Source organism: Schistocerca gregaria, chromosome 8 (genome assembly GCF_023897955.1).
Source record: "Schistocerca gregaria isolate iqSchGreg1 chromosome 8, iqSchGreg1.2, whole genome shotgun sequence".
NCBI classification, from domain to species: domain Eukaryota; kingdom Metazoa; phylum Arthropoda; class Insecta; order Orthoptera; family Acrididae; genus Schistocerca; species Schistocerca gregaria.
Window position 1 is genome coordinate 496,409,191 of NC_064927.1, and position 17,126 is coordinate 496,426,316.

The window sequence follows — 17,126 nt, forward strand, 5'->3', positions numbered from 1 at the left end:
TTTATTTGTGTGTGAGGAATGTTTCCTGAAAGTTTGGCCGCACCTTTTCGTAACACCTCTTCACAAATTTCCTTTTTCTGGCAGTCACACGTCAACTCTGGCATCTCTCTCTCCACATCCACCACTGCTGGTGGCTCATCTCCAACTGCCCAACGCCACGCGCTACGCGCTGTTCACATCCAACTGCCCAACACTACAATAGCGAATATTCTAACAATTCCACCAGTCACAGACTACACACAGCACAGTTAGTGATTTTCATACAGAGCGCTACGTGGCGTTACCAATATAAAAACCTAACAGCCTACTTACATCGCAATTGCGCCAATTCCATCTATAGCTCCATTAATGTGGGATGTAGGAAAAAAGTTCCAACAGATTGGCACATTGTGGAATGACTGAAGTTCAGATGCAGCAGCAGTAATGTATTTGTTTTTTAAATTGCGAATCAGATCTTTCTGACCAGATTGAAACTAGCTTCACATTTTCAGATACAGTTCACAGTGCCTTGCTAATGTATGCAATCGCAGTATCCTTGTTATGGGTTAAGTTTTCCGAAACAACAACGATTGGGTGATGAGAACCTGAATGCCACAGTGACCCAGTGAAAATACTTATCTGTGCTTGTGGCCAGCGTGAACCTCATCTTGATAAACACGAGTATAATATCAGCAAAATCAATATGCAGCAATGTAAGCTCCTTTGAATCTTGTCTCAGTACCATTTCCTTTTTCTGATAATAAGATGCAGACTGAGCTCTTTTTGTACAGCAGTGATGAAGAAACTGAGGGATTATGGAAATTGTGTATTTCACTGATCAGCTGGAGAGCCCTCTTCGTTGACTTTAACAATTTTAGAGCCATTTTCTTGCATTTCCAAACATACCATTACAAATTCATAATTTCTGCTCGTCAGTTTCATAGGGTTTGTTCAAGTCTCTACTATTCTGACAAGTGTCACATTCATTCTGCCAACAAAACTCACTGGGTGGCTGGTGTATGATATTTGATAGAAATGTGTTGCTGTAAGCTGGAATATTATCATGTTTTTTTATGAGGGCTGCTGATAGCATTTATGATATTTTCATGAGATTTACATAAACATACCTTATGAGGTAGTTTGCTACTTAACTGAACATGTAGTGGCCATATTTATGCAAACTTAGATTTGCCATATTTCTGCAAATGTAGATTTGCCATATTTCTACAAAACTAGAAATCACAATTTGAAATTCAGGATGTTCCTGTTTGCTGGCCTCGGTGGCTGTGCGGTTCTAGGCGCTACAGTCCGGAACCACAGGACTGCTATGGTCACAGGTTCGAATCCTGCCTCAGGCATGAATTGGTGTGGTGTCATTAGGTTAGTTAGGTTTAAGTAGTTCTAAGTTCTAGCGGACTGATGACCTAAGATGTTAAGTCCCATAGTGCTCAGAGCCATTTGAAACATTTTTGATGTTCTTGTTTGAAAGCCACATTTGTTTCCATGATGGACACGACTAAGTGATGAATATGAACTGTCTTCTTCTCATTATTTTCTCTAATCAATATTGTGTCCTTCCTGTGTGGTGACTGGCGACTAACGTCATCACGACAGTAGAAACCCGTTACCAAGTGTCTAGTTTCACAACTAAAGCCTCTATTTTGTGGACTGCTGCCATGACTGGATTTTTGCGATTTTCCATCACGTGAATTTCCACACAAGTCACTGAAAAACGTATGAACAACAACGACTTTATGCCGTGCTGAAGATGGCAAGAAACGATTGGCTCGAGCCGTGGCATTACCCAGAGCACTATGTCACTCATACGTCGACAAACCAGCTGCACTAGGCCGCTGATCTTGCATCTTAGGTTGCCTATGTTTTCTAACTCTGTCCCTAGTTTTAGCTCTTCTTTCTTCTAATAACAGTTGTTGCTTATGTTGACTCAACTGTAGCAACTTTTGTTTCTCCTGCTGTTGACTTTTCCTAGCTTCTTCAAGATGCTGCTTCTTAAATTTTTTACATTTTCCTTAACTTTTACCTTCTCTTTTTCTGTCTTTCTGCTCCTGTTCAGAGCATATTCCTTTTTTAACAATTCAAAAATATAACAATGACTCAGATTATGTGACTCACGTTACAAAAATTTAATTTTCTGTTTTTTCAATATTGTTTGAAATTGGGAAATTTTTAATAGTGATACTAGTTACACATTCACACAAAGAAGTAAATTACGGAACAAGATAAAGTTAGCTCGTACATTCCTCTTAATATAAAAACTTAATTACATGAAAGTGACTCATATTACATGAAAATTCATGCTGTTGTATTACATTATTTATCCTGACCTATAATTTACATACTTCAACTTTGTATTGTTTATGCAAACATTAAGGTATGTAACTGTAATATAAATAATGATATAGCGATTATTACCTGACAGTTGTTGAAATGAAGGTCCAAAATCTTGAATAGTTCACACTCTTATCACATGAAAAACATGTGGCCTTATAAAAATGCCTACATAATACGGGAGAAAGCAATAATGGGCAACAAACCATTGTTTCCATACAATATCCAGCCTTTTCAAACAATATATGAAATGTACCAAATTTTAAATTTTTAAAAATCATAAGTGTGTCCTATTTTACACGGAATACACCATATGAAGACTATTGAATAAAGACATAACACCAAGAAAACATCACAGATCATAAACAATAACAAAGTTATTATGAAGAAATAAAAATATAACAAAAAAATCTCGAATAATACAAAACAAATTCCAGGCAAAAACGTAATTAGAACCAAACATATAGAAAATAAAAAAAATAATTTTACACATCGCTTATTTATATTGTAACTATGTAAAAATGTAATCGCTTATCTGCAGTCATCCAAGCTGTCAAGAGAAAAAAGCATACATGAAAACCGGCTAAAGTCAGATATATGTCTGCAGTGTACACCTAAGCAGAGAGTAATAATTCTAGAAAAAGACAGGACATTGCAGCAATGGCATTACATGTGAAGCAAAAGACCAAACGAATGATTAAAACTTTTATGATCGTAGTTACAGATCATTACATTAAGACCATCACTTGCTTACTTGTTTACAAAGCACCTGATGGTGGCAGTATGCCGAAAAGGGGTCATCGTGAGTGATTTACAAAATAAGAACCATTTAAAGAGCAGTGTAGCTGGCTTATATTCATAATAAACATGTCATTACAAGACGTATTTTGCACTGTGGGCCACAAGGCACTACAGTTATTGACTTTAATGTCATACACCAATATGGGGAACTTTCAGAAATATAAAGAATAAGAATAAAAATGATAGAACTCATCGAAAGTGCAAAATTTAGTAAGGTTTGTCTAAAGAAGAAACTCATTCTGCCCTGCATCAACATCAAGATTTCAGGAGAACCAAGGCTGGTACCAGACCTCAGACAATGTGGTGCAAAATTAAAGATCCAACGAGAAGTTAACAGTAAACTATCTTATAAGGAACATCTAAATTAAGATATGTATGTGGCTCACCCAAAATTAATTAACAATACTACTTCTTTAATTTTTGACATCATGTCACATTTTGTAAATACCTGTGTGTATAACATCAGCACTCACATCAGATTTATTCACAGAAATAAAATCAAACGCCTCATGGAAAATCAACACCCCTTTGCCAAAACTATCAACATAATATCTCCTTTCAGTTTTGATAGAAGAATCATTAACATGACTGAAATTACTTTCGGTGAGGAGGAGCAAAAACTACTGGATAAAGGATTTAAGTATACTATCTGGTCTAGAACCCATAATACTATACAAAAACATTTAATAGCATCTGCCAGAGTAGCACTAGACTTAGCAAACTTACCTATAAAACAACAGAATGAAGTTACTATCGAAATAGAGAACACAACAGAGAGAGAGAGCTCAAAATCACGAAAAGTTACAATACCTATTCACATAATAAAACACTACGCCAAATTAGTGAAAATGAAGGAAAAGTGATGGCCTAGCAATTAGATAAAGGCAATAGTCTAGTTACCATAAACAAAAGTGACTACATACAAAAAGTCAACAATATCTTTTCTGGCAATGATATAACATAAATCAGTAGAAACACAACAAACAAATTTGTAGCCAAAACCAATAAAACCATAAAAGCGTGTTGGACAATACTCACAGAATAGGATAAAGAACATGTATATCCATGAATCTCAGGAGCCCAAAAGTGTGTTGACGGCCTAAGAGAGAAAAATATTATTGCTGCACATTCTGTAATAGAGAATGTTAACACAAGCAAGAAATGAAACAACTTTCTTAATAAATTTTATAGATATAACAAAAAATATACAATAAGTAATTCTAGAACATCAACTAAAAACATCAAAGGTATTAAATACCCTCAAATGCAAGACCTCTGTTTTCGATATTACTAACCCATACACGTACATCACAAGCCAGTAAACAATAGATACCATAGAACAAAACCTACTCAAATACAGAAAAATGTCAATACAAGGCCCTACAGAAATTTTGCAACGAACAAAACTTCCAGAAAATTCTATTACACCAAAATTATTTTGAGTTTGATAATAAAATATATACACACAAAGTTGGAGTCGAAATGAGATGTAGGATTGCTGGAGCCATGGCTGACATATTCCTTAACAGCTTGGAACAAAAATTCTTTAAAACGAAAAACGCAATTAATCAAAAAATCACGTACTACTACAGAGAGGTAAATGACACTTTAATGCCTATACAAGGCAACCTTACTGACAAGGACGAATTGCATAAAGCACCGACTCAGTTACACTCCAAACTGAAATTCATCATACAACACGAAACTAACAAAACAATTAACTTTCTCGACTTAACTGTTAAGAACACTAACAAAAAACATTGCTTCGAAATTTACAGAAAGCCTGCCCCAAGAGACTGCATTATCAGTGCACACTCATGTCATCTCAAAGCCCACGAACTAGCATTCTTCCACTCAGTGCTTGACAGATTCATAAACTTGCCACTAGAAGAGGAAGCGATTCGGAAGGAAATAAAAATCTTAGAATACATAGCTCAGCTAAATAATTATGACCCCAAAATTGTAACACAATTATACTACAGGAAAACATAACCAGAAATTCCCAACATACATAAAGAAATAACACTAAACACGCACACAACATAAATTATTAAACAAAACCTGCCTCGTCTTTGCATACCGATACACAGACGGCCTCAAACACAAAATCCACAATGACAGCTCGAAAATTCCCACACACAACAACCCTGGCGTTTACAAAATTTCATGTAACACATGCCACGAATTCGACATAGTATTAACCGGTAGAAACTTCAACATTAGATGGAAAGAGCACACCATAGAAAGCGAAAACAACAAATTTACATTTTTTCAACATCTACAAATAGGAACACAAGACGTAAAAACCATAAGCGAAGCATTAGAAAGCCACCATATTACACAAAAGGGAGCACTTATGAACATCCTTGAGGAAATAGAGATATATTCACATGCATACAGCAACCCCACAAATTTACTGAATGAACAAACCGACCTAAAGCACAGAAAGTACATAGAAAACTTTCTTCAGAGTTTCACACTGTAAATCAAGATAACCGGTAAACTAAGAAATCAGGCACACTAAATAACATATCCGTTGTAACAGTGATAACATGAAGAGTATGGAATAAAGACATAACAATACGAAAACATCACAAATCATAGACAATAACAAGTAATTATGGAAAAATAAAAATGTAACACAAAAAAGTCAAAGAAAACTAAAATAGATTCTAGGTAAAAACATAATTAGAACCAAACATAAAACACTAATGAAATACCAATTTCCGCACATGACTTTTTAGATTGGTAACCACTATGTAAATATGTAAATCGCTGATCCACAGTCACCCAAGCTGTCAAGAGAAAAATGGCATACAAAAACTGACTAAATTCAGATATACGTCTCCAGCCTACAACTAAGGAGAAAGAAACAATTCTTCAAACATACAGGGCATGGCAGCAACGGTATTACATGTAAGGTAAAAAGACCAAACGAATGTATTATAATTTTTCTGATCATAATTACAGACCATCATATTAAGACCATCACTTCCGTATGTATTTAAAGAACACTTGATAATGCAAGTATGCATTATCGTCGTCAGTGATTCATAAAATACAAACTATTTAAAGAGGAGTGTGAGTGGTTTATATTCTAATAATCTAAATTTTCGTAATAAATGTTGTTTCCGACGTAAAACAAGAGACTGTTTCGGCTACAACATAAAACTGAGAAAAATTATCCGCGTATTTTGTATCAACTTTTTACTTTTACTTACTTTATTATATATAAACGTGTTATTCAAGTTTTTGCGTTTGGTTTCCTGTTTATAAATTATCCCCAACGCTAGAAACGTTTATTGGAAGTCAGAACCACCACTCATTCGCAGTATCATATTACTTAGGTTTTGTGTCGTGTACCTTTAACACTCACAAGGGTGCACTGCCCGGTCAACTTTCTGACACTTCCTTTAAAAAGCATTCTGAAAGAATTGAGGTACCGAGTCGAAGTACGAGCTCGAAATATCCCTACACCCGTAATTTGCTTAATGGGGCAGACAATATATTAATTAATCAACATATCGATGAAAATATAACAACAGCTTACGAAATAAATTACCTCGTCAAAATTCGACTGCAGTTTTATAATCGACAAAGAGAACCCAATAATTTCCTGTGCAACTTCCTTGAGCCGGCCATTTTTTCAGGCGCTGTGAATAAGTTACAGTAGTTCAAACGAAAAACGGCTTTTGCATGCTGCACATTAAGTTTTGGGTGCACAAGATAAATAAGAAAACTTAATTTGCAGCATGTAAAAGGCGTTCGTGTTTTGAACTACTGTAATTTCATATGGGTATCAATATCTGTTGTGACATTTCTGTGGTGGTTTTCATATTTGCGTTTATTTTTTAGCATTTATGCTCCCATCTCAGCGGGTTCTCTTGATGTGTTATAAATAGAATTTGCATGCGGATAGAAGCACAAATCTGTGGTAGCATCCGAATTCTATTGTGATGCACTGAATATAGCTTAAAAATGTCTAAACGAAAATTCTATTGAAACGACACTGTAATTCGGAAGTAGGGCTTAGCTACAGCCCCAAAGAGTAAAGTAAAAATCAGCGATTATACACTGAAGAGCCAAAGAAACTGGTACACCTGCCTAAAATCGTGTAGGGCCCCGGCTAGCCTGCAGAAGAGCCGCAACACGACGTGGCAAAGACTCGACTAATGTCTGAAGTAGTGCTGGAGGGAACTGACACCACGAATCCTGCAGGGCTGTCCATAAATCCGTAAGAGTACGACGGGGTGGAGATCTCTTCCCACATATGCTCAAGAACGTTCGTGGCTGGGGAGTTTGGTGGCCAGCGGAAGTGTTTAAACACAGAAGAGTGTTCCTGGAGCCACTTTGTAGCAATTCTGGACGTGTGGGGTGTCGCATCGTCCTGCTGGAATTCCCCAAATCCGTCGCAATGCACAATCGACGTGAATGGATGCAGTTGATCAGACAGGATACTTACGTACGCGAGTCATATCTAGACGTATCAGGGATCCCATATCACTCCAACTGTACACGTCCCGCACCATTACAGAGCCTCCATCAACTTGAAGAGTCCCCTACTGACATGCAGGGTCCATGGATTCATGAGGTTGTCCCCGTACCCGTCCACGTCCATCCACTCGATACAATTTGAAACAAGACTCTTCTGACCGGGCAACATGTTTCCAGTCATCAACAGTCCAATGTTTGTGTTGATGGCCCCCAGCGAGGCGTAAAGCTTTGTGTCGTGAAGTCATCAAGGGTATACGAGTGGGCCTTCGGCTCCGAAAGCCCATATCGATGATGTTTCGTTGAATCGTTCACACGCTGACATTTGATGGCCCACCACTGAAATCTGCAGCAGTTTGCGGAAGGGTTGCAGTTCAGTCACATTGAACGATTCTCTTCACTCGTCGTTAGTCCCGTTTTTGCAGGACCTATTTCCGGCCGCAGCCATGTCAGACATTTGATGTTTTGCCGGATTCCTGACATTCACGGTACACTCGTGAAATGGCCGTACGGGAAAATCCCCTATTCATTACTACCTCGGGGATGCTGGGCCATCGCTCGTGCGCCGACTATGAAATCACGCACATATTCACTTAAGTCTTGATAAACTGCCATTGTAGCAGCAGTAAGCGATCTAAGACACACCCTGTCTTATATAGGCGTTGCCGATCGCAGCGCCGTATTCTGCCTGTTAACATATCTCTGTATTTGAATACGCATGCCTATACCAATTTCTTTGGCGCTTTAGTGTAAAACGAGCTGCTAGTGGCGATGGCCAGAAGGTTTTGGCAGTTCCAGCAGAGGGCAACAGGAACGAGAAGTGATGGCTTTGTCTGACCGCTTCAGTTGACACGAGGTACATTTGTTTTTGACTGATTGGTCTACTACGGTTGCAGCGCCGACGGAGGCCTTATTTAAGTGTGGAGAATAACAACAATAAGCGTTACGTCCAAATTGTTGTTACTCATCCACTGGAATCACCTCAGACGCCATATGAAGCGTTGGGCCTCCAGCCCCGGGCAAAGCAGTTTATCATGTCCACGGCAATAGTGTATATGCGAACTACTGAAGAGGAGGCTCAAATTGTGTAGCAGAAACGAAAGGTATGTGGGGCTCTGCGCTTATAACCCTCTGATCGCGTAACTAGCTCGCCTGTTGGCTTGGAAGGTCAGCGACTGAGTCGTGTGTGTGTGTGTGTGTGTGTGTCATCCCCTCCCCTCGCCCCCCCCCCTCCCCCCCTCCGCGCTCCCGCTACGACTCTGGTTACGTGAGAGCGTCTGATCCAGTGTGCAAGTCAGTAGCAGGTAGCAGGTCCACAGCGAACGGTGCCAGTCGGCTGTAGTTCGAGGCAGGAAGCGGGTGGAATCGAGGTTGGTCTGTTCTCGCGAGAACGTTTCTTTTCTTTCCTGTTTGGCATTTCACTGAAATTTCGATCAAACGTCCTACGATAGCGTGCCGAGTAACATCTTCGCCTCTGAAGCAGCGTTACAGCACGTCTGCTATACCCGAAACCTTGACCTGCAGATGACGATTAGGAAACCTGCCGAAACGCCGCTACTCGACCGATAACTCGATAAGACATCGCCGAGTCACCGCGTATTCTAATTTTCGTAATTTTAATCGCAGATCGTAAAGGAACACTTAACGGACTATTACAAGAATTCATGCGCTCTGCAAAATTTTTTAGCGTGACAGAATAATTTCTCTCTTGCTTTATTTATAAGAGGGAACAAAGAGCTACATTGTCTCGTTTCACGCGTTTTTGTAATGCGTCATACCTCGACTCTAGCAATTCGTGATTTTGGTAAGCAGTACTGTACTTTTTAGACTCAAAGTGTGACCCTGTTGCTTGCAGAAAGATGTGGTAAACAAATTACATGTCGTATCCTGCTTTAAACCAACTGCAAGTTACCGTAAAAGCAGCTGGTACGGCAACAATTGAATCAGCGTGCATTTTCTCCCTCGGTTTTCGTTCACAGTGTCACAAAATGTAAATAACACTAACACTCGCACATATAACGCTGACTTCTACAGTTTTCGATTTATAGTGATTATCAGATGGTGAATCACCGATAATACCGTCGTAAAAACTGAAAACAAATAAGAACAGTTTTGGTCTGCAACAACTACCGTCGATGTAGTAAGAAGGAAGACTGTAATATTTGTGCGACTGTGTGAGTTTTAATCACTTACAGTGATATAGATTCAGTATAATGTGAATAAAGATGAACACGACTCATGTAAGTTGTAAGTACATTTACCGATGAAGCGTTTTAATTTCATAAATTGCATGTTCCGCAACGTAGCGAGGTACTGCGAACAATTCATGGAACAGGAGGATAGCGAACTAACTGAACAACTCGTCACCCTTGGATGCATTGCTTTATTCCTTGGTGCACCTATCCTGCTATCCTGCCTACTGTACGTCTACATCTACATACATACTGCGCACGGTAGCGTGCAAGAAGGGGTGCACCTTGTAGTATGTATAGTCATTCCCTTTCCTGTTACTCTCGTAAACAGGGCGAGCGAAAGTGGACTCCACACGAGCCGTAATTTCTCTGTCAACTTCGTCATCCTTAAGCGAAATGTACGTTGGCGACAATAGAGTCGTTCTACAGTCGGCCCCAAATGCTGGTTCTGTAAATTTCGTCCGTAGTGCCTAGCGAAAAGAGCGTCGTCTTCCCTCCAGGTATTCACATTTGAATCCACGAAGCATCTCTGCAATACTTGAGCGACAATCAAACGTTCCGCCAACAAATGTAGTAGCACGCCTCTGCACTGTAGTCGGGCCCTGGTACAACAGGACCCACCCCCTGCTATGCACTTCACAGTAACTTGCAGAGTATGCATGTGGATGGAAATGTGTGTGCCACAAAGATTTTTTCGTCGACTCGATTCACTACCCCTTCATTAGTTATTCTATCTACCATCTTATCTTTAGCATTCATCTATGTCATCATATTTTAAGTTTCCCTACTCTTCTTGGGTGTACTGTTTACTGTCAGTGGTCCACTTCCATATAATACTACACAACAAATAGTTTTAGAAACTACTTACTAACAAGCAAACTTATATGCGGTATTAAAATACATCTTTCTTTCAGAGAAGTTTTCCTTTCTATTACTATTCAGAATTCAATAGGCCTATCCTCTTCAATTTTGCTGTCTCAGTTATTTTATGATTCTGAATGAAAAAAAAAATCATTTGCTACAGTTTATGTCGTTTACTAATTGAATTTCCTCAGCTACAGCTGATTTAATTCAGATACATTCCATCTCCCCTGTTTTAGTTTTCGTGATATTTCTCGTATAACGCCTTCCCAAAACGCTAAGCATTATACTGAACTGGTCCTTCAGTCGTTTGTTATAAGTGTCAAAGTTACAATGAATCGGGAAACCTTACAGATATTATTTCTTCTCTCTGAACTTTAATTCCATTTCTAAATCTCTCCTTAATTTGCTTTACTGTTTCCTCAATGTTCAGGTTGCATTACGGCTGGTTTCTGTACAAGTTACAGAAATACATAATACAAGTTCAAAAAGCAATTGTGTAATAATAAACCACAAACAGTTCCTTAGTGAGAAATTTCCTTTTGTTCTCTGTGTAAATACGACATGTGTTATGTGTCATGTTAGCCCTACTTTTTTTGTTACAGAGACTAATCCAGTACTCGGTGTCGTCTGGTTACTTATTTATCACAAACTTACGTTCGATTGTAAATGGTTGAACGGTATCGATAGCGTAAAAATGAACATAGTCTATTTATATATCTTAAAAAATGTAAATACATTATACAGGTTACAAAATTAGATACTGTACAAATTGAATGAAATATTAATTTTAAAAAAAAAAACTTAGTTGCGCACAATTTCTTAATCCGTCTACAGATGCAAGAAAAACAAGTTGTTGGACGAACTTTCTTTTCGGGAAGCAACGTAAGTTGGGAGAAACATGCCGACCTCAGATCCATCCCACAGTACTTAATAAAAGTATCCCTGTGGTTTAGACACTGTGATCGACAATGCAACTTTCACTGCAAAGTGCCATCTCCTGAACTTAAACGGGTGGTATCCGTGGAAACTGTGTTTCAGCCCCACAGTTCTCTGTCAAAATTGGCTCTACAGTTAAATAGGCTATCGTCTTCTTTCCACACACTCAAGTGCCACTGGAAAGTTTTGGCATCTCTAGTTGCCGTGGTTATACTACTGTAAGTAAAAGATTATATGATGGCAGTGGAGCTGAGTCTAAAGAGTTTTTAGGAACTTTTCTGAAAAGTTTAAGGCTCCACCGAAGTCTACTAGGATATCGAAAAACTTACATTCAATGACTACCTATGTTACCATGTGATGGCTTACTCCGCTGTCGTCTTCATTTTAATTGAAAGAATGGCTCTCTTTCGAAACCATTTTAATTTTTCTTAGTTTTGGAAAATAACAGAATAGACTACATCTGTGGACTCTGTGATGGATGTCACCAGCTTAAAGTTGCAGTTTTCCGCGGTACGAATTTTTCTTCATTTACATGTTTTCCAAGTGTGACTGGAATTTCTAAAGACGCTCCAAGGTCATGTTTACATGTCAGTCCCTCCACCCTCGACTTACAAAGAAGCGCGTTAAGGGTAATAGGCTACTGTCGACATCAGATCAAAATCAAAATGTAGGATTTTTGAACTAAAATTTAATCTTAGTATGCAATTAAAAGTACACTGAAGAACTCAAGTTACGCAGGGGTTCGAAAAAGGGTTTAGTCATACAGCACTTTGACACTAAACCTTGTGCGTCAGTGTCTAATAATGACAGTGGACGGAGCATGTCATGTAATTAAGCAATATTGGCCGTTTTATTCGGAAAAAGCAACGGTACTTAACCGAACTTTGACAAAAAAGTAGCTCTGAGCACTATGGGACTTAACATCTGAGGTCATCAGGCCCCTAGAACTTGAACTACTTAAACCTAACTAACCTAAGGACATCACACACATCCATGCCCGAGGCAGGATTCGAACCTGTTTCCGTGGCAGTCGCTCGGTTCCGGACTGAAGCGCCTAGAACCGTTCGGCCACAGCGGCCGGCCGAAATTTGACAAAAAAGTTAAACACCCTCTTTCTTCCTTGCCTTCCATCAGCGAGTAGCAAAAGCTAACGGAAACAGTTATTTGCGAGCACCACAAACATTTCGTGTTACAAACATTTGCACGATCGCGCAGCACAGTACCTTTGAGTAACAAATCGAACAAGTCGCTATGTATAGCAGCACTAGAGACAGACTATTCTTACTTCAAAACATTCAGCACACTACTGTGTACAACTTCCTTATGTTTACCGGTAGACTTGTGATCTACGTTATACACCGAATGAACTACGTAAGACGTAATACAGTATTTCGCTCATTGTTGTAACGGTGAAAGATACGAAGAAGCGAATCGTACATTTATACACTCCTGGAAATTGAAATAAGAACACCGTGAATTCATTGTCCCAGGAAGGGGAAACTTTATTGACACATTCCTGGGGTCAGATACATCACACGATCACACTGACAGAACCACAGGCACATAGACACAGGCAAGAGAGCATGCACAATGTCGGCACTAGTACAGTGTATATCCACCTTTCGCAGCAATGCAGGCTGCTATTCTCCCATGGAGACGATCGTAGAGATGCTGGATGTAGTCCTGTGGAACGGCTTGCCATGCCATTTCCACCTGGCGCCTCAGTTGGACCAGCGTTCGTGCTGGACGTGCAGACCGCGTGAGACGACGCTTCATCCAGTCCCAAACATGCTCAATGGGGAACAGATCCGGAGATCTTGCTGGCCAGGGTAGTTGACTTACACCTTCTAGAGCACGTTGGGTGGCACGGGATACATGCGGACGTGCATTGTCCTGTTGGAACAGCAAGTTCCCTTGCCGGTCTAGGAATGGTAGAACGATGGGTTCGATGACGGTTTGGATGTACCGTGCACTATTCAGTGTCCCCTCGACGATCACCAGAGGTGTACGGCCAGTGTAGGAGATCGCTCCCCACACCATAATGCCGGGTGTTGGCCCTGTGTGCCTCGGTCGTATGCAGTCCTGATTGTGGCGCTCACCTGCACGGCGCCAAACAAGCATACGACCGTCATTGGCACCAAGGCAGAAGCGACTCTCATCGCTGAAGACGACACGTCTCCATTCGTCCCTCCATTCACGCCTGTCGCGACACCACTGGAGGCGGGCTGCACAATGTTGGGGCGTGAGCGGAAGACGGCCTAACGGTGTGCGGGACCGTAGCCCAGCTTCATCGAGACGGTTGCGAATGGTCCTCGCCGATACCCCAGGAGCAACAGTGTCCCTAATTTGCTGGGAAGTGGCGGTGCGGTCCCCTACGGCACTGCGTAGGATCCTACGGTCTTGGCGTGCATCCGTGCGTCGCTGCGGTCCGGTCCCAGGTCGACGGGCACGTGCACCTTCCGCCGACCACTGGCGACAACATCGATGTACTGTGGAGACCTCACGCCCCACGTGTTGAGCGATTCGGCGGTACGCCCACCCGGCCTCCCGCATGCCCACTATACGCCCTCGCTCAAAGTCCGTCAACTGCACATACGGTTCACGTCCACGCTGTCGCGGCATGCTACCAGTGTTAAAGACTGAGATGGAGCTCTGTATGACACGGCAAACTGGCTGACACTAACGGCGGCGGTGCACAAATGCTGCGCAGCTAGCGCCATTCGACGGCCAACACCGCGGTTCCTGGTGTGTCCGCTGTGCCGTGCGTGTGATCATTGCTTGTACAGCCCTCTCGCAGTGTCCGGAGCAAGTATGGTGGGTCTGACACACCGGTGTCAATGTGTTCTTTTTTCCATTTCCAGGAGTGTATTAAACGTCTGGGCTTCGAAATATGATGTGTGTCACGTTCACTCTACATTTTGTTTCAAAACTGTCGGGTCAACTTGAGTTTCAGAAAAATATCCTAATATGTAGTCGGGATCGACTTACGAAGACGGCTTCAGGTATATGTACACCTTCCTTTTGAAGTGAGCAGTTAATGTGGAGAGCTGCATCGCCCGCGTGTCCCGTAGCTTTCCACGGGATCTATTACGTGGCTGCTCAAAACATATTATGCTTCGTCCTTCAGGCAAACGCGCCCGCGTACTACAGAAAAAACAACGCCCATTCCGCGTTTATGTAAAGACGTAAAGACTGCCTGCTGCCAGTTTCTTGCAGGATCCACGGAGGTTCCTATGATAGCTCACCCCCCCCCTCCCCCCTCTCCCCCTCTCACGCTTAACTCGTTCCTTCGGGGAGCTCTTGCACTTCCCAGCCAGTCTAAAATGTTTCGAGACCCCATTGAGAAAAAGACGGAGAACATTTGAAATGGTGGTTTTAATGCTTCAGATGTATTACATAGTCTTCCCCCCAATTACATACAACGCACAGAGTTCGTAAAACCATGTGAAACTGCCAGAAAGATCCTTCTTTGTGATGTCGCTCAACTCGCGCTTCACGTTGGCTCGCATGCCGGTTAAATTGTTGACTCTTCATGTGAATTTGTGCGCTGTGTCGTTTTGTGATAGATTCCTATTGACAGCACTGCGTATCGTCACTCGTGTTGATTCTTTCCATAAGAGAATTCTCAGCGATTTGCATTTCACTCAAGTCACGGCAAGCATCCATGCGTCGTTGTTTTTGTTCGGGGGTCAGGATGTTTAGGACAAACTTGGCACACACTTTCCCGTTCCACAAAACATTCTGGAGAATGTCTTGAACGCTTGATTTCCAGTGCCATTTGTGACACAATACGTTGACAAACTGCGGCCGCAGGGGCCCCTGTTAACGTGATCTCCTGGGAGCGAGGGCATTTCGACCGGCTTACAGTGAGTTTTTATCATGATTTTTCACGAGGACACACTGAACCATTTGATAGTATAGGCACTGCTGTCTTGAAATCATTCACATTGCCATGCGTTTTCCTCAGTCGCCACTGTACTAGCTTACCGTAAAGCCAGCACGTTTTTGGCAACGTAACGGCCACGGGAGACCAAACGCAATAATGAAGTTACCTTCCATTAGGAATGTGGAATGCACTCAACGACTGTGATATGACCTTCAAAATGATGGAGCACAGCAATCAGTCATCCTTTCTTTTCAGGCTTTATTAAAGCAAATCTAGATTTCGGCTAGTAACTAACCATTATAAATGCAGTATTTCAGAATGATAATGGCTAGTTACTAGCCGAAATGTAGATTTGCTTTAATAAAGCTTGAAAGGAAAAGAATGATTGCTGTGCTCCATCATTTTAGAAGTTCAATAATATCTTGATGGGGTGATGACGTTTATAAGGGCTCTGACAAATTCTTCTCGCAGTATCGCTTCCCCTGTCTCATCTTCATCCATTTCTTCCTCCCTTTCCATAATACTCTTGAAGTTTTTTTCCTTTATTTAACCCTTCTGTAAGTTCTTCACCTTCCCTTCTTTGTATAATACTAGCTTACTCTCTGACCTCTTGAATCTTACACATTTTTCCTCAAAATGTTTCTTTGGTTTTTCCTATTGGTCCCATAGTCATGCATACTTGTTGCACTTCGCCTCTAGCCATTCCTTATTTGCTATTTTGCACCTTATAAATCTCATTTCTTGACGTCTGTATTCATTCCATATCGCCGACTTCATTTACAGCGTTTCCATATTTTCTCCTTGTAATGAATTAAATTCAACATCTCGCATGTTATCGAAAGAACTGAACTAGATCTAGTCTTTTGGACTAGTAGTTCCTCTGATAGCCTCCCTGCTGCACTTCTCAAGGCAAGCAGTTTGTACTGTGTCGTCGTACTTTTGCGTATTTCAGTCAGTCGTTGCCTAATGCTCCCTTCCAAACTTTCAACAACCCCTGGTTGTTTTAACGTATCGAGATCCGAAATATGTAATTCCTACCTTTCTGCAATTTTTTAGCTTTAATCTTCATTTGGCAACTAATAAATTATGATCAAAGTCCGCACCTGTACCTGGAAAAAATTTACAGTTTACGACCTGGTTTAAAAATCTCTTTCTTATCAGTACCTAACCTATCTGAAACATTCCGGTGTCCCGAGCTCCCTTCCACGTGTAAAGTCTTCCTTCATGATTCCTAAAACCAAGTGTTGGCAATCATTAAAAAGTGCTCAATGGAAAAACTCTACGACGTGCCTTCTCCTTTCATTCCTTTACCTCGACGCCTATTTTCTTACCATTTTTCTTTCTCTTCCTTTTCCTGCTGTCGAATTTCAGTCCTCCAGCACAATGAAATTTATGTCTCCCTTAGCGGACCGAATAATTTGTTTTATCTTACCATAAAATCTCTTCATCTTCTGTGGTCGTAGTTGGTGTACATACCTGTATACAGTACTGTGGTAGGTTCTGGCTTTGTCTCTATAGCGGCTGCGGTAATGAGTTCGTAGTCGTTGAACTGTTTCCCTATATTGTTACTCATTATTAACCCAAGCCATTCCTTATCCCTGTTCGGTTTTGTCCTGTTAACCTCGTAA

At 40.9% G+C, this 17,126-nt stretch overlaps 2 protein-coding genes across 3 annotated transcripts in view; one reads left to right on the forward strand and one right to left on the reverse strand.

Moving 5' to 3' along the window:
• Positions 1-17,126, reverse strand: part of LOC126284855 (UDP-glucosyltransferase 2-like) — a 64,405-nt gene that overhangs the window by 46,467 nt on the left and 812 nt on the right. The window contains exons 1-2 of one of the 2 annotated variants that reach the window (XM_049984087.1): positions 14,601-14,796; positions 4,168-4,228 (exon numbers count right to left, since the gene is read on the reverse strand). In XM_049984087.1, coding sequence (XP_049840044.1) covers positions 4,168-4,228; positions 14,601-14,665 — 126 coding nt within the window. In that variant the 5' untranslated portion in view covers positions 14,666-14,796. Of the gene's footprint in view, positions 1-4,167; positions 4,229-14,600; positions 14,797-17,126 lie in introns of those variants that run through there. The other variant, XM_049984088.1, reaches the window with a different exon arrangement.
• LOC126284856 (UDP-glycosyltransferase UGT5-like) overlaps positions 8,890-17,126 on the forward strand; it is an 87,905-nt gene continuing 79,668 nt past the window's right edge. Inside the window, exon 1 of the mRNA XM_049984090.1 lies at positions 8,890-8,990. The gene's annotated coding sequence lies outside the window, so the exon portion shown is untranslated. The remainder of the gene's footprint in view (positions 8,991-17,126) is intronic.